Below are 21,036 nucleotides of genomic sequence, written 5' to 3' on the forward strand. Positions count from 1 at the left end.
AGAAACCTTAAAACATGGAGAGGGAACATCCTTGCTGCGCCCTGAGTTTGTCAGCCACCTTCTGCTCTTTCTTAGTCAAACACGCCAATATGCTATACTCCTGCAACTAAACTGTTGCATATTTTCGGAGGCTTATGTCTTGAATAACTATTGTTTCTTTTTATTTTTACCTTCCCAGCTTTTTTCTGATCTTTACTTTCTGGAGCTCTTTGATGCATTCAATACAAGAGAGAAAGCAAATGTAAAAGGGGGCTGTCTACTGTATTGACCAATCAAGTTCATTTCCAGTGACCTGGCATGCCTTGTAATAGACAACACATCTAACTCAAAACATAACAAATCAGGTTTCTTTCTATTGTATGTTGTTTTATTGTTTGAAATCATGTCTGAGTATTTTTATTACATGTAAAAACCAAAGTGACTTGTATTACTAAGATTAAAGCCATTCTAAACTCAGTCAAACTAGAATTAAACGGCACTGTCAAAGTACTATCTAATACAGCAAATCCCCAGATGAGAATTAACAAATAGTGTTGGACTACAACTAAACCATTCCATTAATCCATAATCAACGCTTATGGATTCCCAAATAAGAAATCTGGAGAGAAAGCTGCCCTTTTAATTATACATGGTCTCAGTCAGCGCACTAAGCTTATCTGAACATCTCGCTGTTAGCCCAGCTCAGCTACTTGAAAGTCACAGCTGCAGTCCTTGGTGCTTCTACTTAATTGGGCTGTTATGGGGCAGATGTTTTCGTGTGATTTCTCTTGCTCTCTTTACAAAAAATAAGTTTTACAGCAGAGCGCTGCTCTGGAAAGGCTGGCAGCTCTAGCTAAACACTGAGAAAAGCTAATTGATGCTGTGTGCTTTTTTCCAACATGAAGAGCATGCACAAGTTCAAAACTGTTTTGCAAGAGAGAATATGAAGATGAATTAAGAACAGAAACGCATTAAGGTTGGCTGCTCCTCCTTCACTTTTTTCACAGCAGGTTCCATTGGAGGGGATTTGTCACCATCGGTGTTCACCTTCTCCTGGGAGGCTTTTGCTGGTTTTCTTATATTGTCTGTCTTAGGAGGAACAGCCACCTCTACTTTCCGCTTTGTCTTGTCAGTTTTTGCTTCTGGCCTATCCTTCTCTTTTTTCTCCTTTTCAGGTGCTGCTTTGAAAGCCATAGAACCTGCTTCCATAGGCTCACCTCGCACAGGGGTGGCATCATCTCTGCTTGGGAGCATGAACAGAGAGTCCATTTTCACGTCTTCTGCTGTAAGTGGCTCTCTTGGTTTTCTCATTCCTTCTAACCACTCAGCATTGGGAAATCCTCCATTCTCATCCCCTTTTCTTCTCTTCCGGTGCTTTTTGTCTTTATTTCCTTTGTCACCTCCCAGTCGATGTTCCACCTCCTTCTCTTTTGATTTTGTAGGATCTTTGATGCCATGCCTCTCTCTTCCAGAAGTTTTTCCAGGGTAATTTCCAGCTGTATTACACTTTTGGTGGCTCTGCCCACCATGATAATCCTGCCTCCGTCCCCGAGCATATGGTGAATTCTCTCGTCTGGTCCCAGGTGGACCAAACCTGTCTGGAGAAAAGTAGCCTCTTCTTGCATACAGCGGCGATCGTGAGTAGGAGCGAGAAGGGGACCGACTAAATGACCGAGAGTAGGAGCGAGAGCGGGAAGAACCGGATCTTGACTTGGAGTAGGTATACAAACTTGTAGAGGAAGATGAAGCACTACAGGGAGACTTGGGCCTTAAAAACACCACAACACACACAGACAAAAAAGATAAGTTAATTCAAAACAGTCACTCTCCCCATTTTTTTTCCTCCCAAATTTGGTTTGTTTTCTTTTTTCCTCTCCACATGCTTACGTCAAAGGTTCTTTCAGCTGCTGGCATAACGCTACTGCAAATTGCAGAACTTGCAAAAGTTTCTGCTTACAAGACAGAGCAGCTGCTGCTTTGTTACTGTAAAATCATACAGGAAGGGTAAGTCTATTTCCACTCACTTCTATCACATGATCGATCTCCCACAGCTATTGATTGATTTACGGTGGTGTAGCCGGGCCTCTACTGGCACGTGAACGCGCACATTTTTCACTACTCCGCAGCTACATGCAGTGCAAATCATTTTTGTTGCAGTAAGATGCAAAAAGAGCAAGTCTTAATGGCTACAGTGCACTATCACTATCACTTCCATCTCCCATGTGCCGAGTGCCCACCGCTCCTCTGCGGTGATATACTCCTTGATATGCTTAATACTTCCCACTTCTGATCTTCAAAGTACTGCACAGATATGAACTAATCTTCTCTCAAACTTCTTTTAACTTCTTCCACATACGCTTCCTCTGTTGTTGGCTCATGATGATGTGTTTGGCCTGTTCTTGTCCCTGACTTGTTCTTTGCTTGCTTACGGAATGTGAGATTTCAGACAGTCTGTGGGATGGATCCTGGTTTTTGTTTTATCTTTCAGATTTTATAAACACAATACACCCTGACCAGCTATCTATAACAAATATATACCAAAAGGAAGGACTAACTTGACACTGCAATAATAGATACCACAGACTCCTCTCTCTCCAACTGAGAGAAAGCAGCTTGGCTATTTGAGATGACTAAATAGAAGAAATTCAAAATTGCCATAAAATGACAGCGTTGACTCTTCCAGTACTTTGCTCAATCAGTATCAACTAAGTTGTTAAAAAAAAGAATGTTGGAGGGTGACTTCTATTGGGAAATCAAGTTCTTCATCCCTGTTCAGCTAGTAATCAAAAGGCTGGCTTTCCACCTGACCCTTTAATTGTATTTCATTTTCATATGTAATTATGGTTTCCTCACAAAGCGTTGATTTTTCAGAGTCCTCTTTTCGGTCACGTACTGGAGTTCTATTTTCAATCATCTTACCGCAAGCACAGATCCCCTTTGTTAAAGCCAATTCAAATGAAGCCATTTAAAAATGAATTACCACTTGTACTCTCCACAACGACCTGTGCATACGTTTTGCATTATAAACCAGCTGTTGTGTAAGCTGTTTTACGGCCTCATTTAACAGGTTACAAGTCGTAATATATTGAATTTCTGTGGAATACTTACAGCTCCCAGCCCGGTCTGCCACCTGCTGAGCGAATTGTACTGGCACTCATTGGGCGACCTTTTGGAGTGGGGAGAGGGAAAAGAAAAAAAATCCCACTCAGTTTCTCTGAAGATCATCTTTTTAAAGAAATTCTACAGTTATAGTTACTTACCGGTGGTGGGTATTGATTGTCCTTGGGGGCCCAGAAGGCTTGGTAATGCTGGTTGTCTTGGTACAGGAACCTGATAGCCCTTGTGAATCAATGCAAACAGTCGGAAAATAAGCTCTACTAAAATACAAGAATCACTGCATATCTTGAAATAAAACTCACGTTCTCTTCCAACAAACTGCTGGCTGACAGAGAGGAAGATTTAGAAAGTTCAGCGGCACTCACCAGAGCAGCAGGAGGTGTAACAGTCAGGAGCGGTGGTGGAGGTGGCGGCGGCTGCTGTGGCTCCTGAATCTGCTGACGGAGCCTCTTTGTGTAGCCAGTTCCATTTTTGAAGTTGTTCACAGCCTAGAGGCAGAAAAACATTGACAAAAAGCTAATAGGAAACTTCAGTAGAGGGACGAACAAAGGCCTGCACAGAGTAAAATTGCTTGTGTCTTCCTGTAAATGCTATCAAGCCTAAAAGAAATGGATGTACAGATATATGAACACATCACATTAAACCCTGATACTAATGATTGGTAACTCGGAGTATCTGTATTTAAAGTACTTCAGTGTTAGCTCCAAACTTGAAAGTGAGGCAATCACGTTAAACAAAAGTGGGACCTGAACTTGCCAGATTGTCTCTTCCCTTTCAGCTTTTAAGCTCTTTTTCTTCCCTTTCAGCTTTTTACAAATTGCCTTTTCTTACAAACAGTTTCTGTGAAAGGCATCGTGTTACCTTGCGTAGGAACAGGTTGGCAATTAAAGCGTCAGGAGAAACATCGGTTTGATAACACGCTGGGCAGGTATGCTCCTCAGAGTCCAGTAATGCTGTTCTAATACCTGTGAATCATTAGAATCATCAGAATAGTTTTAGCCAAACTAAGGCAATTTGGGGGGTTCTAGCCAAGTATAAAAACACGTATATGATTAATGGGTGAATATGGTCTTGAATTGAGAGCATGAAGCTCTCCATGTTCAGTAATGTAAATAACTTCTAGTATGCAGCAAATCACTCCAGAGTTTTGAAATTTCACTGTTGTAACATTTGAAGTCGTAGAGTAGGCTGTGTCTTGATGTTTCGACTAGTCTTTGTTCCGCTACCTAGTACAATGAGAAGTCCCCAACCTCAAGGCTCCTGAATAAAACACATCTCAAAAAAGCATTAGTAGGTTTGAGTTCTGAAGGTCTTAAGCAACTGTCCCATGGAGAAGAATGTGGATTAAATGCCTAACTAAATGCCCTTTGTGGCAGACCACAGTGAGTCACCAGAGTTGGCTATCTAATTTTGTATGAGAGAAAGGGCTGTCGACAAACTAAATGCATTCGATATCTAATACTGTAACCACCTGCACAATTACGCACTCTTCTCATACTCGTCCTTCCACATGTAAAGAGGATTTACCTGGATATGTAAAAAGGGAAAAAAGGTTTCTGCCTTTTTTTTTCCCTTTATGCAAGAGGAGTCCTTTCCTATTCAGGGGATACTCAAGTATTAAGTAGAACTGGCAACAAAGTAATGGCGTTATCTCCTACTTCTGCTTTCAGAAGATCAGACGTGATGTTTTGAAATAACAAACATGGGAGTAACACTTACATTCGTCACAAAAACTGTTTCCACAGCAGGGAATAACAGCTGCATCAGTCATTAGCTCTTTACAAATGGGACATGACAACTCATCTGGAATGGGATCATCGGAGGAGGAGGAGGAGGGCTCCTCTGGTGAAAAGGGAGGCTTTTCCTTCTTTCCTCTAGCATAAGCTTCCCTAGAGGGCAGGTGGGGAAGGAAAAAGAAACCAGTCAGAGATGGGTAAAGGAAAACTCTTCCAAGCTTTTATCAAAGGGCAGATAATAGATGGAACTCTGCTCACTCCACATTTGGCTTCTAAAAAGTCGGCATTTAGTTTAAACTACTTTCCTATAGCCACAATACTGGAAGAGGGAGGGGGGAACACTTTTCCTTCTGCAGAACTCTCCCATTCATTGGGATCAACTAAGAGATGAGCTCAGACTACAAAAATCATTTTTTGACAGCTAGAAATCAGGTGAAGTGAATCCCACCACTCCTTTGCCAGAGGCTAAATGTAAATGGCAGGCTCAGGATGAAGTTAGTCTCCGAATAATTACGTTTTATAAATGGAAGAAGTCTACGGTGCAGCTTCTACAAAAGGAGATCCACGACAGAAAAGCAGAAGTGCGGCCAAGTGCATTTTCAAACAGCCACTCTTGTCAGCACACAGTAGTATTTTCTTAGTTTAGAGCAACAGGAAAACCTCAGTCTGTTTCACACATGGCATTTGACAAGAGTCTGAGGGGGAGGAAATCTCAGTCCAGCAGCTCTGTGTTAAATTTTGCAAGAAGCCTTTGAAACATAAAAGAGAAGCAAAACGAGCTTTCCAAGAGAACGACTCCTCTGTGAACACGACTGAAATGTTTTGCAGAAATACAGATTCTTAGCACACCACAAGTTGAACCAACTTTCAGGGGCACGAACAGTAGGACCACTCTATGTGAGTTCTAGAAAGTATCACCGATTTTAAGGTTAAGACACAATGACAATGCTTCCTCCCCCGTAACTACAGAGGCTGGCCAACTTGGTTGCATTGCCACTCAGGCATTCACGCATGGTTTCGCTCGTTCACTTTTTGGTCAGTCCAACTAATGCCATACTTACGCATTAATAGTTGGTATTGCGTATTTTCCAGTGCTTGTCAGCATAGCACCCTTTGTGTTGGGATCTTGCACCTCCATCATGAAACTCCTTGGAATTCCTGTGCTCTTTTTAAGTCTGGGAGCAGACTCAAAATTTTTGTTCTGTTAAGAAAAGCCATGCAGACATATCTCATCTGATGACCCGCACTTAAAATGACATTTCAGTGATTATTTTACGCAGCAAAGCCTTTCATCCTCTCCTTTTGCCTAGCGTAAGGGTTGCTCAGCTGAAATACTGATTTTCCTAAATGAGTATCGTCAGGATGTTCCAAAGGCTGGAGCAGTGTTTTGAACTCAGTCGACATTCTTTGGCTTAACTTCAGGTTCCTCCAGGGTGAAATATCCCTCAGCTCAACCAGAGACTCGTGCAGTTAACACACGCAAATATTCAATAGATGGGGTCAACAGAAACATCTTGGTTTTATACAAAATACAGAAAATGGTGAACTGTCATTAAAACCACAGTTAAAACCACAAAAATTCCCAGTAATATTGAAATACATAAAAATATGCATGAAAGTTCACAGAGAAAGATCTATGGACATATTTAATGTCTATGACCTAGAAAAAAGAAAATTTCACATTTGTAATTCCAAGTCTCCCTTGAATTTTGAAGGGCTTTGCAACATTGCCATATAAAGTGCATTTCACCCCAAGAGAAACAACTCTTCATATGCGTGTTCATTTATTTGTTACCTAACTGCCAAGGTAAAAAAAAAACAAAACTAAGACCAGAAGTCCCCCACAATCTTACCCCATTTGTCGGGCAGTCCTTTATATAGTGGCCAGGGTTTCCACAACGAAAGCAAGTATATGACGGTGGAGGTGGACCCAAGGGTTTCTTCATGTAACTAAACGGTTTTGGGGAGAAAAAGAAGAAGATATGCATGTGTCTCTTGTGTTAAAACAAACATCTCTACCATTTTCCCATCAGCTTCAAAGAACAGATTTGACATTATCAGCACTTACCTGGTTGGATCATATCCACAGCAAGACTGCATCATCATAGCTTTTATTTTGTCTTCTTCGGAAGCATTGGCTTCAGCCAGATTGGTGGTCTGTTTAAGAGGTAATTATTGGATGCACACATTAGAACCACATTTAAGCCCACACAGCCAAAGACAGCACCACTCACCCAGTCCTGTAAAGAGCAGCACAACGCTCGCTGAGGTCGCATGAAAACAGCTGCTTAGGCTCTGTTTGGACCTTACCTAAAGACCTGTCTAATCGATCCCATTTTCTTCCAAGCGGACTGAAGCTATGTGTAGAAAAAATTAGACTATCCACTGCCTTTAAACTGATTTTTAAGCTCCAGACTATTTGAAGGAGAAGATGTCCACTGTACATTTAATTGAGAAAGATGTATGCAAATATCACTAGTTACATTTTGCAGCATTAAAAGGACACACAACTGAAGAGCCGGAGAGGTTGTTTCTCCTTGCTGAAAGCCAGCTTCAGACACAGAAGCCTTAGAAGGAATCAAGCTTTTTATAACCCCTCAGCAAGACAAAAGATTCTTCTCTAACTTCTCTATGTTAAATGATTAATCTACAGTAAGCAGAACCTGCAGTTTTTTCCAGCTGACTGTGTCCTTTTAACGTACAAATTGTAATCCAAACCTTATGCAGAACTAGATCTTCCAATTATTGACGGCAGCTGATTGTTTTTAAGTAGTATTTGTTCAAATGTTTTTATCACACACTAGTCCAGGTACAAGCAGGCTCTAAGGGAGTGACTGTAAATGATGTGGACTTTCAAGCACCTATCATTCCGACCAACCACTCATGTTTTTCTTCTTCTATGCATGCATTCACAAAAGCAACCAACTACTTTCAACATTTTATTAAATGGGTGTTTCATACAGACAGTAACATTGTCCAGATCGACATCTCTGAGAGCGCTTCCATTAACGTTTACAGAAAACTTTACAGATACTTGACTAGTTTGTGTGAACCCAAACGGTTTACAAAACACATCCAAACCCCACAAAACGTTCCCAGGAATAGAGCAAAAGTCAAAGATGGCATTTAATACATACTAAGAGTCAAAAAGAAAAGTTTTTACAACACATTGCCTCCATGCTAAGCCAGTCTGCACAAAAGAGGTTAGAGGAAGTAACAGTCTGGAGCTGCTTTATGCTATGTCCCTGCATTTTTCTGATATACTTAAATTTTCTCGAAAGCTTACATGTGTACACCACTTGGACAGTTTTCCACATTTTAGAGTAAAACTTCACAGGAGTTTACGGAAACAAGGACACGTTTAGGGACAGCACTAATGGAGACCAATTTCTTTTGCTGGCTACCTTCCCAAGGAATTTTCTTGTTTGTGTTTGGTTTGTTGTTTTTTTTTGCCAAATGGACCCAACTTAATTTCTGCAGTGAGAGATGGAAGAAGGTAGCAGTGGGAAGAGCTTTCTCCTTCTCGGAACTGAACTCCAGCCTTTCTTTTCAGAACAAAGAACTAGCTCCTCTGCATTAGGCCCTGCCTTCTCTCATCTTTGTAACTTTAAAGACTAGTCATTTCATTGGCTAGCACTGTGCCTTTTCACAAAGTGCCACCACTAGTGCTTTCCCAGAGAAAGTTACACATTGTTGAGCAAAAAATGCAGGCAGTTCCATGGCAAAACATGGCATTACAACAGTTTCAGAAGGTCACATCTGCTAATATGCCACACGTACCCCTTGGTCTAGTCCTATAAACAGTTAGGTATATTTACACAATTGACACAGCCTGCGTTCAAACAAAGTCTATTGTGTTGTCCACTCTCTAGCTACTCTGATTTATGAAATCATGCAGCATTCAAAGAATGGATCTATAACTATAATGACTAGAAATTGAAAAATAGCCATGCAATTGTCCACGTTCCAGAAACGCCTCTAATTTGGCTGCTGCAAACCCCCTGAAATGTCCGTAACTTAGAGCCAACTAAACTCTTCTGTGAAAATTGTGTGAGTTTCCAGTGCAAAATTAACGAAAGGTATGAAAAATGGTAAACAGCTTCTGAAGTGCTGCTTCTTTGTGTCTTGAAGACGAGTAATACTGCAACATTACGTTGAGGCTGCTAAGGTACTCCCCTTCTATCTTCCCAAACTGGCGACTACTCTTCACAGGATAGTATCAAAATACACACACACTTTGAAGTTAAAAGAAATACTTTAAATTCTTAAAAACTACATTCAAGCTTTGCTCACATTACAACAGTTATCCAGCTACAGATCACAGTATAAGATTTAAAAAGACGAAGCAAACCCTTTTTTTTTTAAAGTATTTGACAAGACTCTCGAGATACCTTAATAAGCTGGGCCAGAGGAATCGGTGCGGAAGAGTCATCAATCTGTTCAGAAAAAATTAAACACACGTTCAAGTTCTACAATCAAAACATAGCAATAGTTAACCTCTACTGTAGCCTGAAAGTCTGCACTATATCCTCTGAGTGTCACGGAAAGAGGCATTTCCAACCTAGTGTAATTTGTATTTGCTCAAAACAAAGTCCAAACCTATGACAGCTTAAGAGTGCCTATGTGGTTAATGAGGAGAAACAACAATAACCAAACCTGCTGGAGATCAACTTACTGCTCCAGAGTATCTCAGAGAGGGACCCTTGTCAAATGCTTACAACTGCTTAGAAGTCAAAGGGCTAAGGAAGCTGCCAATTTTCAGCAAAAAAAAGGATTTGAAAAAAAATTTAAGTTTATTTGAGAAGGAAGCATCACTACAGGAAACTTATTTTCAGGGTAGTTTGGAAATTAATCAGTGAACGTCTCCTCATTTATAAATGCACATGGTTATGCTTTTTATGAACGCAGTCTAGTTGCCGGTGAAAATGAAGCACAGGCAGATCAGCCCTGAAACACGAACTCTGCCCCTCCTGTCAGTAAGTTTAGAAACGCCAAACTCACCATACCCCACAAAACCCCAATAAAAATGCCAACCCAAAACATCAGCCATAGCAGTAACCCACCACTTTGTCTAGAAAAAAAAGAAACTGCTCAAAGTATTGAAATAAAGGTGTTTACCATGACAGAGTAGCCTATAAAAACTGATTTCTTGTATTTTATTAGACCACAGGCCATACTCTCCAAATTGGTTATGGAACTGTGAGAATTTAATATTATTCTCCCTGCTACCAGTCCAAAAGCAATTTCTAAGGATGATGAAAACATGGACTCAGAGCACAATCCTGTCATTTTTTTCTCCATTGCAGCCACACTCCTCCCTCCCTGCTGCCTACTGGAACAGCTTGCAGGAATGAAGTCCTCAGGCCACGGGGTAGTAATGGACTGCAGTGTCTAGTGAGAACTAATACCGAAGGGCAGTTTTGCCACAAGTGAAAAGGGTAACTCTTCTCTTGTTCCTTTTCCAGCATATTGAATTACATTCTGCCACCAACAGCACTTCAGCTTACACTAGTAAAACATTATCAGAAAGACACCGGAATCACTGCTTACGATGTCTGAAGTTGTTCAAAAACATGGAAAAAATTTCACCATGTAAACTGAACAGCTCCGCATGCCACTCTTCTTTACTTGTGGGAAAACAGGCCTATGTTCTCTCCTGGCAGGCACAACCACTGTCACGTGGTGCTTTTTCAGCAGCAAACAAGAAATGAGGAAAGCTCTCGACTGGAGTCTAGCATTAAACAGTCTAATATTGACCAGTAACTGAAACAGAGCAGTTAATCAACTATTAATTAGTTCTTCTGGTTTTTAGGAAGCGGTTATTATATGGCCTGCAGGCAACAGTCTCATTTCTTAACAGAGGTGATAGCACTCCTTTCTACTAAACAGCTATCAAAAGCAGCAAATAGATAATTAATGTACTATTTAGTACGTTTGCCCAACGGCCACCTTCCAATCACCCGACATTCTTGTGTCTTTTTTTTTTCCCTTTAAATGTCTACTGGAGTATTTCCTGCCAGTCCCTCCAGTTAGTCAAGTAGAAACAACATCTCCATGAAACGTGTATACAGCCCTAAGGTAATACTGCAGAAGAACTGGGGGGGGAAAAACCCCAAACACCAAAAACTAAACCCAAAACCCCAGACTCGACAGTCAATGTATTAACTCCCATTTCAAACAGAAGACTAAACAGAAACTAACACAAAGCAAGTGGGAAAGGGGACAGAACAGAGGACGAAAAGGCTAATTTCACTGCTGGGGTGCTACATTTAAATTACAGTGGTTTCCTAAAACCCGACAGCTTGGCTAAACTAAAAATTCAGCCAGGAAGGATCCCAGTTGTGCTCAACAGCACTAAAACGATGGGCACGACTCTCTGCATTTCTGCAGCCTCTAAGGACAAATTCCAACTAGAGATCCTTGCAGTTACTGACATAGTAATGCTAAACCAAAAAGGATCCCCTTTCTTGCCTTGGCTGTAGTAACAGTAGGCCAGCAGCACAAATTTGGAAGTGTACAACAACAACAGCTAACATAACAGCAAGACAATGAAGGAAGAGTTAAAGTATCAGCTTTGTGCAGCCTTTTTAAAAATACCTTAACTAAACTTCATTTTGCTGCCTTACTGTTCAACAATAATTGGCAAGCTTTCCAGTGATTTATTCCCACCACAGTAAGGTCCAGGTTCTGCTTTGAAATACCTACAGAAATACGTGTATTAAAAAACCAACCAAAGAAAACAAACCCCCCACCCTTCAGACCAAGACCTGAGCTAGCTTTAAGAATAAAGCTCATTGTGCCTCCAAGCCTAGAAGCACCTGAGGCTGCCGTGCTTTGACAGTGAGAGAGAGAGAGAGGACTTGTAAAGAGAGATGCAAGGCTTCCACCCTCCCTGTGGCTACCCACAACCCATGTCAGGTACAGTCAGAGCAAACAAGAAGGGAATGTTTTTGCCTGGTCTTTCATTTACTTTAATTAGTTCTAACAAACACTAAGTCTTCCCTCCCACTCCAGGAGTCTTCCTTTTTCTGTGTTTTTTTGGTTTGGGTTTTTTTTTTTTTTTTTTTTGAGACATCTATGTTAGCTTATGGTAAGATGCTACTTAGAAAGGTAACACAGACATGCCAGGGAGCACACGAGGCTAATGTTTATAACAATAACAATAACAACAACAACAACAACAATAATAATAATAATAATAATAATGTTTGAACATGAGAGTTGTGTTTATACACATGCTAGTAAGCAAAGAGGAAAACAACTGTTTTCAGGAAATAAAACCCCATCAGAATTAGACCAAATACTCTAAACGTGGTTTACATAAATGCATTACTTTAACTGCTAGGGTCACTGGGCCAGTTAAACTAACTCAAAATCACAATGAGAGGCATTCATGTCCAAAAAGGAATTTGAACCAATCAGTGATAGAATTATGGATGTCAGATTTAGACGTAGTGGTTTTAGACCTACCTACAAAAAGTTTTCAATTTTAAGTTGATTGCCTACCATTCCACGAGCATCAGAGGCTGTATTCTTCACAGAACACAGACCCAGAGTTCATGAATTTCTAGATTAAGTTACCCTAACACCTTATCAAGTGATCAGATCCAATGATCCAGGGTTAGTGTAATGCCTCACACCGTTCCAGTGAAGAAAAAGCAGAATGTGAAAATGGCAAAAAATACACTCCAAACACCTTTTATTGCAAGAAACAAAAAGCACACAACAACCTATACCAACATCCAGATTACTAGCTGTCGACAGACAGCTGTAGAACATGGCACCATGTTCAACTGTGCAAACCTTGAGCCTACACGATCTAAAAATTGTCATACGTTACCTGCACAGTACACAGTCATTCAGGAAATATTCTGGCATATTCAATGTGAAACACAATGCATTACTAGGCACAAATAGCAAGATTCACATTAGAACTGTGCAAACGATGGCATGACTCAGTTATTACTATGCTGAATCCAATACGTGGTATTCACAACATATACTATGGTTTACTGGAAAAGATATTAAGTTAATGTTTGGAAAATTAATACAAGGCTACATTGTTGAGAATTAAGTGCAGTGTGGAGAAAAAAGTCTGAGATGGTGTTTTTACATACTGCTTTTGGTGTTCCACTCACTGGCTCAGTTCGACTTCTAGAAGAAGAAATCAAGGAGATGAGAACTTAAAGCACTTGTACCCAACATCAAGCAGTGAAAACACATTATAAAACCTGAACATCAAAACATTCTGTTCTGATAGGCTAGTGAATGGGGAAATTTCTTCCTATACATAAACTCGTCTCTCTCTTTTGATAACATTCAATGCATTAAACACCACCCCCCCACCCCCCAAATCCCACGTCTACTTTGTCTGAAATCACTCTAAGACTTAGAGATCGAGAACACAACAGTGCAAGAGGAAGTCTACAGACATTTTGTCTCTGCTGCGTTAAGTTCTGTGTTCTTAAATGCTCAACCCTCAAGATAATGAAGGTAACTTTAGCCAATCCCTATATCCCGCCCTAGTCTTACAAATAGCTACCAGAGAGAGTACTTTAGTTTCTAAGAAAGAACAGGGGTAGTCGAGACCCTTTGAAGTGCTAGTTTACTTAAGAGAAAAAATCAGTCATCTGACAAAGAAATAACAACAGTTTTAGCAGCACAGTCTTTAGAACAGTGTTTCTTTGTGGCAGCCCAAGCACTGTGTTCAGATATCTACCGTACTTAGCCATGAAAGTGCCAAAATACTACATGGGTTACATATGCTACATTGACTAAAAATAGTAGTAGAAATGTCACCTGAAAGCAGTTCCCAGGGTTTTGTGCGCTTTAGGAGCCCTGTGACAAAAAAAAAAAAGGTCTTAATTGCCAGAATTTGCTTTAAGAAAATCTTGTAAATGCTACAATATCTTGGGAAATACTTATTACATTTGAAACCTTGCTGAGCTTCCACATACTCCTTGATCTGTATCTGCATGCTGCTCATCAGGAATCAGACATGCAACCACTGATATCGTTAACAAACCATTCACACATCATCCAAAGTGTCCCATGAGCAGAGGCAATTCAAAGGCTGCTGTGGAACTGATGTCCAAATAGAAAGGCTCATGCTTCCTGCCACTGCTAGACCACCACCGGGCTCGCAGTTAGAGCCATGTACCTCCTGAAGATGAGCAAGTTCGAGGAGATACTTTAGATTGCCACACAAGGGTTTCTTCATCCACTGACCCTGAAGAACATACTCCAAGGCGAGTAACGCATTTTGAAGGCCTCTCCACCATTACAGCACACATTCATCATTCCCAAACGTTAACCACTCTACCAGTTGTTTCTGCAATGTTTCCAGCTGAAGGAATAGAAAGCCAATCTGCCTGGTTAATTTTCAACGTTAGAACAGCAGTGCCATTCCTTCCTTACCCCCACATCCAGCTACTTATTTGATCTTTGAGGCTAGCAGCACCTATCCTCTCGTTTTAGGGCAGCGTTACAATAGCAGGAGAGGGTGACATCCAACCAGTAAGGGAGGATGCACTGACAAGACAGCACTAAGCATCCGTATTTCGATTAACCCCCCCCAAACAAGGCCACGTTTATAAGCACAACGCTGTGGCGTCCCGAATTACTAGGCAGTGCCTGAAAGCACTGCAGCAGCTACTGCAGTAATATGCCCAAAGTTTACATGCAGAGCCACATAAAATCAGGGGTTTTTGCTTGCAAATGCTTCATGGGCACCAGCACGCTGCTGCAGTGTTTCTTCAAGACACACTGTAACTCATCAGTCTACTTGATTTATGAGAACCAACGTTAGAAAGACATGGCAAAACCACAAGCTAATAATAGCTACTGATTGTGGTGGAGAGGCGTACCTTTAAGGCGGCTGGAAAACATGGCCATTCAAACAATGCTAATGTAGCTGATACAGAACGGGACTGTATGAATACATACATGACATGCATTTGAAGAGCTGTAATTTTAATCAGTACACCCGATTCTCTGTCCTCCGTAAATCTTAGGAACACAGAATTAAAACCTGGAGCACAGATACCAGCTTAGGGTAAAAACAGACAAAGAAAGACAACCAGTAACATTTAGGAACGTGCGGAACTGCTTACTGAGTTTCAAGTTTGGAAAGGATTAACTGTTCCTTCATCGTGCTCGCACAAAAGGCAATACACTTTAGGATATTGTTGTTCTTCTCTTGCCTGAAACAGGCACTGTCTTTAGGAAACGAATAGGAATCACTTGTGAATGGAAATTCTTGTTTGCCTGGCTGGCCAGCTGGCAACCCTTGGTCTTTCCTCTATAGCTAGTATGCAGAACCCCCAGATTTGGGGCGTAAGAATACCTGCCATATCCCGCCCCCCTCCCCCAAATGCAAGAAATAGTTAAACACTCAGAATCAGACTCTTCTGAGACGGGAACAAATTACAAGTTTACACTACAGTGCGTATCTCTCTTTACTATAAAAGCAATAAAAGCAAACACATATAATAAGGAATCTCTCCACCTAGAGGGAACAGGATCTACAACTTGGATCTCAGAACAGTCAACCCCAGGAACAAACCCCACAGAATCATCTTACAAGTTACCATTGTTGGAGTTCGAACCCCGTGCCCCAGCAGGCCAAAAAATGTAAGTCTACTTTGGGACAGATGCGCTAAAATCTACCCCCTGACAACAAAACTTAACAGCAGCTTTAACAAGAAAGATACAAGCGGAATGCCTCTGTAAACTAGTATCTGTAAAAAAAGTCAACACACTGAAACCCCTAACAAAGAATACAATGCTTTATGGATACTTACAGAACAAAGGTTTTGCTGGTAGCTTTAACTTGTTTAATATCTTCATTGATGATCTGGATGAGGGGATAGAGTGCTCCCTCAGCAAGTTTGCAGATGACACCAAGTTGGGAGGGACTGTTGATCTGCTTGAGGGTAGGAAGGCTCTGCAGAGGGATCTGGACAGGCTGGATCGATGGGCTGAGGCCAACCGGATGAAGTTCAATAAGGCCAAGTGCCGGGTTCTACACTTTGGCCACAACAACCCCAGGCAACGCTACAGGCTTGGGGACGAGTGGCTGGAAAGTTCCCCCGCAGAAAAGGACCTGGGGGTGTTGATCGACACCCGGCTGAATATGAGCCAGCAGTGTGCCCAGGTGGCCAAGAAGGCCAACGGCATCCTGGCTTGCATCAGAAATGGTGTGGCCAGCAGGAGCAGGGAGGTGATCATGCCTCTGTACTCGGCTCTGGTGAGGCCGCACCTCGAATACTGTGTTCAGTTTTGGGCCCCTCACTACAAGAAGGACATTGAGGTGCTGGAGCGTGTCCAGAGAAGGGCGACGAAGCTGGTGAGGGGTCTGGAACACAAGTCTTATGAGGAGCGGCTGAGGGAGCTGGGGTTGTTTAGCCTGGAGAAGAGGAGGCTGAGGGGAGACCTTATCGCTCTCTACAACTACCTGAAAGGGGGTTGCAGAGAGGTGGGTGTTGGTCTCTTCTCCCAAGTGACTAGTGACAGGACTAGAGGAAATGGCCTCAAGTTGCGACAGGGGAGGTTCAGGCTAGACATTAGGAAAAAGTTCTTCACTGAGAGAGTGGTGAAACACTGGAATAGGCTGCCCAGGGAGGTGGTAGAGTCACCCTCCCTGGAGGTATTCAAGGAGCGTGTGGATGTGGCATTGTGGGATGTAGCTTGATGGACATGGTGCTGTGTGGTGTTGGGTGGGTTGTGGCTTGTTATTGTTGTTGTGTGGCGTGGGTTTTGTGGTTGTGGGGTTTTTTTTTGTTTTTTTTTTTGTTTTTTTTTTTTTTTTTCCCCACCCCACCCCCCCCCAGGTTGGACTCGATGATCTTACAGGTCTTTTCCAACCGTACTGATTCTGTGATTCTGTGATTCTGTAACTCCTCCCACAGGGATTCTTCTAACAATTACCGATGAGTTCTTAGGAATCAGGGCATGATCATCTGTGTATTCTGAAAACAACATAAAGACAGACATAAACCAACATAAATTCAGGTTTGAGAATCAAACACAAGCAGCAAAATCTCCCTCATTTTTTAAAATAGTTTGAATGCCAACAGCAAAATGGTCTCAAAGGTCACTAAAGGAGAGTCTGCTAATGCACGAGGTTCTTTCCTCATCTAGCTTAGGTTGCTTGGGCTTCCGTTAGGCTACAAAACCAATAGACCTCTGGAGAAAAACAAACCACAGCAAAGTCTCACCTGCATAAACCAGATTCTAAAGCCTGCCTAGCTTGCCCTGCAGCAAACCAGGCACTTAGCTAAAGCACGAAAACTCTGCGCCGTCGCTTTCATAGCTCTTAACTGAAAATGCTTCACCTGTGCTGCTAGTGCTCCAGACTGACAGAACACAGAAGAGAGCCTGCCATGGCTGCCTATTTCTTGGGGCTTAATCCATCAACAACCACACTTCTCAGCTGCTCAGTGCTTTGCATTTCAATGGAAACAGCACTGACGCCCAGACAAACAATGGTAGATCACGCCAGCTGCAGTTCTGGAAGCCGAAAGCAGCTGTTTCTACCTGCTGAACGGAGTCATACGGAGTATTCCTTCTGGTCCAGACCACAAATCACCAGATTAAGACCAGTCCAGAGTCTCATGTTTGTTTTGTTTGGGTTTTAATTTTGCCTGATAAGCAGAATAGCAGAAAAGCAGAATAGCACATTCTCCAAGTGTTTGGAGTCAGAATGTTACAGGGCAGGCAAGAGTACTCAAGAGTTCTGGAGTTTGCAGTTCTTCCACTATATTGTGAGAACATCTATTGTAAAAGACAGGTCAAGAAATCCAGATCAAATTAAAAGGAGGCAAGTTTAAATGCATCATTCTCGAGTATAGGCTTTTTGAAGGGAATTCTGCCTTTATAGAACTTGCCTCTGCAGTAAGCATGGAAGAGGACACCCCCCCACACCCCCCCGCACCTTTTAAAATAGGTCCCAACCATCCATTTTGCCTCCCCAGCATCTTAAAGAGAGTCCATCACATCAGTTTTTTCCATTGGTATTTAAAATCCTGTTTCCTTTTAGCTTATATTAGCATTGCTTCTATTACTAGATTGCCATGATGAAAAGTAACAATTACTGAACTGTAAAAGCTTAGAGTGCTCGGCAAAATCTGAACAAGTAGGCCACCTTCACTCAAGGTTCACTTTGTTCTTTCCACGATCATTTCAGCCTTTAGTCAGGACTCCTGCACAGGCAACGTTATAAAACCCCAATACTTTATGTCCACGTGCAAGAATGCCAAACATCCCATTTAGGCAGAATATCCGGGTCTAGTGTTTCCCTTTATCTTCTGAAGGTGAGTTTAAGCATCTACATCTGCTTTACAAAAACTGAAATTCACGGTCACGCAGAGAAACCAGAAATTGGGCATACATATACATGGCACTGAAATGTATTCTCTAGCTTTGCTCTGAAAACCACTGGGGGATTTTTGCCTTTTCACATGGAAAACACCCTTAGGAAAGCTTCAATAAGCATCAGTGTCACTCTTATACGCAGTGTTAAGATTTTATACTCATTTTACAACGGCCAAAGGGCAACACAACCTGCCTAGAGGAGGATCTTGTCACTGTCAAACAAGAGGGATGCTCTTTAAAGCAGGGAAGAGACTCCTGCTTTAACTTCACCTTTAGGCAACACCACATTTAACAGAACCTAGTGAGGCAGATACTTTTCCTTCAGTGGATTCTGATTACGTATGAAAACAAAGCAACAGACTTTGTAAAACTGGTATTATGGATATAGAGTAACACTTTGGGGGGGAACATACTTACGAGCATAAGTTTTTGTTCTAAAACTTTATAACAGAATGCTATATGACTTGATAACAGTTTCTGCTATAACAGAATCCACATGTTTGGCCTATTTCGAAACATTTCTCCTTCTGGTGATAATAATTGGTCTCCATCACAGTTTATTACCATCCACCATTCTGGTTTTAAGGCTCTGTTTGACACAGACCCAGCTATTACAGGAGTGACGTCAGCCAGTTGGCCATTCAGCCCGCTAGCATTTGTGAAGCTGAAAGGACATCAGCATCTGAAGACAAAATTCAGAGACCCTCTGCAGCAAAGCCCTTCAAGCCAATTAAACACTGTTCAAAAGCTCTTGACAATTGTATTCAATGCTACTAGAGAAATTCAAGACTTCTGAAACATATCACTACCTACGCATGTCATGCAATCCAATGGCATCCCTAAGACCCCTAACATTGTGCTGTGAAGTCTCTTCGCAACCATTCTCCTGAAAATAGTTTTAATGTCTGTAGATACACAGGAGCTTTCGATCCGACCACTCTAAAGGGTAGGGCTGAAGTTACGGTCCCCACAGCATACATATTATCCTGTTTAAGCTTTAATACATCACACAGGAAGAGGAAAAAAACACCTGTACACATTTTAAAGAAAAGATGGTTGTAAGAGTGTCACAGAACCAGAGGAAAAAGACAAGAAATTTCATGTTTAAGGAATGAAAACACTTGACAAGTCTTTTTGTTTCCGAAAAGTCACAACCCAAGGTATTTAATCCCATTCAAACTCACCAAGATGGCAGACTACCAAACTGAAATGTCATACTAAGTAATACAAAACCATTATCACCTCCAAGAATCAAGCACCATTTACTAGATTTAAAAGAATATATGCCTTCTCTAAGAACATTTCTTATGTATATTGACCATAAATGTTCTGCCATAAAACTTCAGTACTGCCCTGATGTGGTTAACACGTAGTAGCAGGAGAAAAAGACACGGGTAGAAAGGGATGATGAAAATGATGCTCAGTAGCATCTGAATGGCAATGTCTTTGGTGTAGAAAAGAAGGTATATTAACAAGAAATTCCAAAGCATAATTTAGATACAGAGAACACTCATGGGCAAGTGTCCTCAAGGCTTTAAAGGCTCTGTATAGCTTATAACTCACAGATTCACTCTTGATCCAAAACGTGGCAGGGAGCAGTTTCTGTAACAGCCACAAAACCAGTTTTCCAATGTAGTGGAGTATAACAAGTCGAAGACAAAATTAAGTCACCAAACCCACTTTTTGTCTTCCAATTAGCCATCTGTTCCATTTCTATCACTTTCAGCTTCCTCCACCAGATTTCAAAGAAATCTGGCAAGTTTGTTATTACAAGTTATCCTCCCACATTTCCTTATCATTCTACCTAGAAGAATTCCAGGAAACCAAAACGTTTGTAAGCACTACATGTCGCACATCAAGCACACATTCTTCGCCACCTAGCTCCGCCTCTAAAACACAGATCTGAAGGTTGTTGTCAGAACAGCAACTACGAAAGAACAGCAACTATGAAAGAACAGCTCTGTGAGGCCCCCAACACAAGTCACAGCTACCGATCGTGGCCGAATCGCATTATGGCTTCCCGGCCCACTTAAACCCCGGTGCCGCTTGCCCTCCTGGTCCCCCTGCACGCCGGCGGGATGGGTCCCAGGCTGAGACACGCTACGTGGGGACAAGCCACAAAGTGTGGGTCCCGCAGGCCACGGCTGCCGTGGGGCCATCTGCGACGATGCCAGCCGCACGGTCCCCAAGGCCCCACGCCCGCTGCCTCCACGCACCTTCTTTGGTCTGGGCGTTGGTGATCTGCAGGTCGCAGTTGGCCGCCTTCAGCTTTTCACGGCCCATGATCCGGCGCTTGAGGTCGCACAGGGAGATGTGGAGGCCGCCAAAGGTGACTGTGTCATAGCTCAACTTGGAGAAGAACTTGTAGTGGACACAAGACATGGTCAGGGCCAGGCGGTGCCCGCTCCGCGACGGCGTCTACCACGGCAGATGGCGTTGCGACCTCTGCGCCCGTTAGGGCCCACGGCGGCTCGGGGAAGGGCCCACCGAGGGGGTCGGAGCAAGCAACACAGGCTGAGCTTGAGCTCCTCCTCGCAGCCCAGGCAGACAACAGGGAGAGGACCCTGCAGCCCCCGGCTTGTCCTCCGCTCCCTCCCTCGCACACAGCGCTTCCAGGCCTGACCGCTCGCTATGGCGACGCCGGAGCCCCTGCCTCAACATTCCGCAGAGGGGTTTCCCGGCCGACAACTGCACGGGGCGTGGCTAGCACATCACTGCGCATGCACAATGGCACACCGCGCCCACCCACACCCCCCTCCTCATGCGACCCAGCGCATTATGACTAAAGGCCCACCTAACGTGACCGAGGCGGCCCCGCCATCTTCTTCCT

At 42.5% G+C, this 21,036-nt stretch overlaps 1 protein-coding gene across 1 annotated transcript; it reads right to left on the reverse strand.

Moving 5' to 3' along the window:
- Positions 1-933: 933 nt before the first annotated feature.
- LOC132320035 (E3 ubiquitin-protein ligase RBBP6-like) lies at positions 934-20,588 on the reverse strand. Its single transcript, XM_059832134.1, has 10 exons — positions 20,423-20,588; positions 16,761-16,801; positions 6,901-6,989; positions 5,894-6,007; positions 4,816-4,985; positions 3,958-4,061; positions 3,462-3,584; positions 3,240-3,318; positions 3,088-3,145; positions 934-1,747 (listed from the first exon to the last, which is right to left on the reverse strand). Exons 1-10 carry the CDS (start codon positions 20,586-20,588, stop codon positions 934-936), a joined length of 1,758 nt encoding a protein of 585 aa, XP_059688117.1.
- Positions 20,589-21,036: the final 448 nt, after the last annotated feature.

Source organism: Gavia stellata, chromosome 33 (genome assembly GCF_030936135.1).
Source record: "Gavia stellata isolate bGavSte3 chromosome 33, bGavSte3.hap2, whole genome shotgun sequence".
In the NCBI taxonomy this organism is placed as follows: domain Eukaryota; kingdom Metazoa; phylum Chordata; class Aves; order Gaviiformes; family Gaviidae; genus Gavia; species Gavia stellata.

What these genes read in the sequence shown, in the direction of transcription:
- LOC132320035 (XM_059832134.1), bottom strand. Translation starts at nt 20,588, where the DNA reads ATGTCTTGTGTCCACTACAAGTTCTTCTCCAAGTTGAGCTATGACACA. An exon ending in TGATTCCTAAGAACTCATCG is followed by an intron (nt 6,990 to 16,760) that starts GTAATTGTTAGA and finishes CCTCTTAAACAG; the next exon opens with ACCACCAATCTGGCTGAAGC. An exon ending in AAACAGTTTTTGTGACGAAT is followed by an intron (nt 4,062 to 4,815) that starts GTAAGTGTTACT and finishes AATGATTCACAG; the next exon opens with GTATTAGAACAGCATTACTG.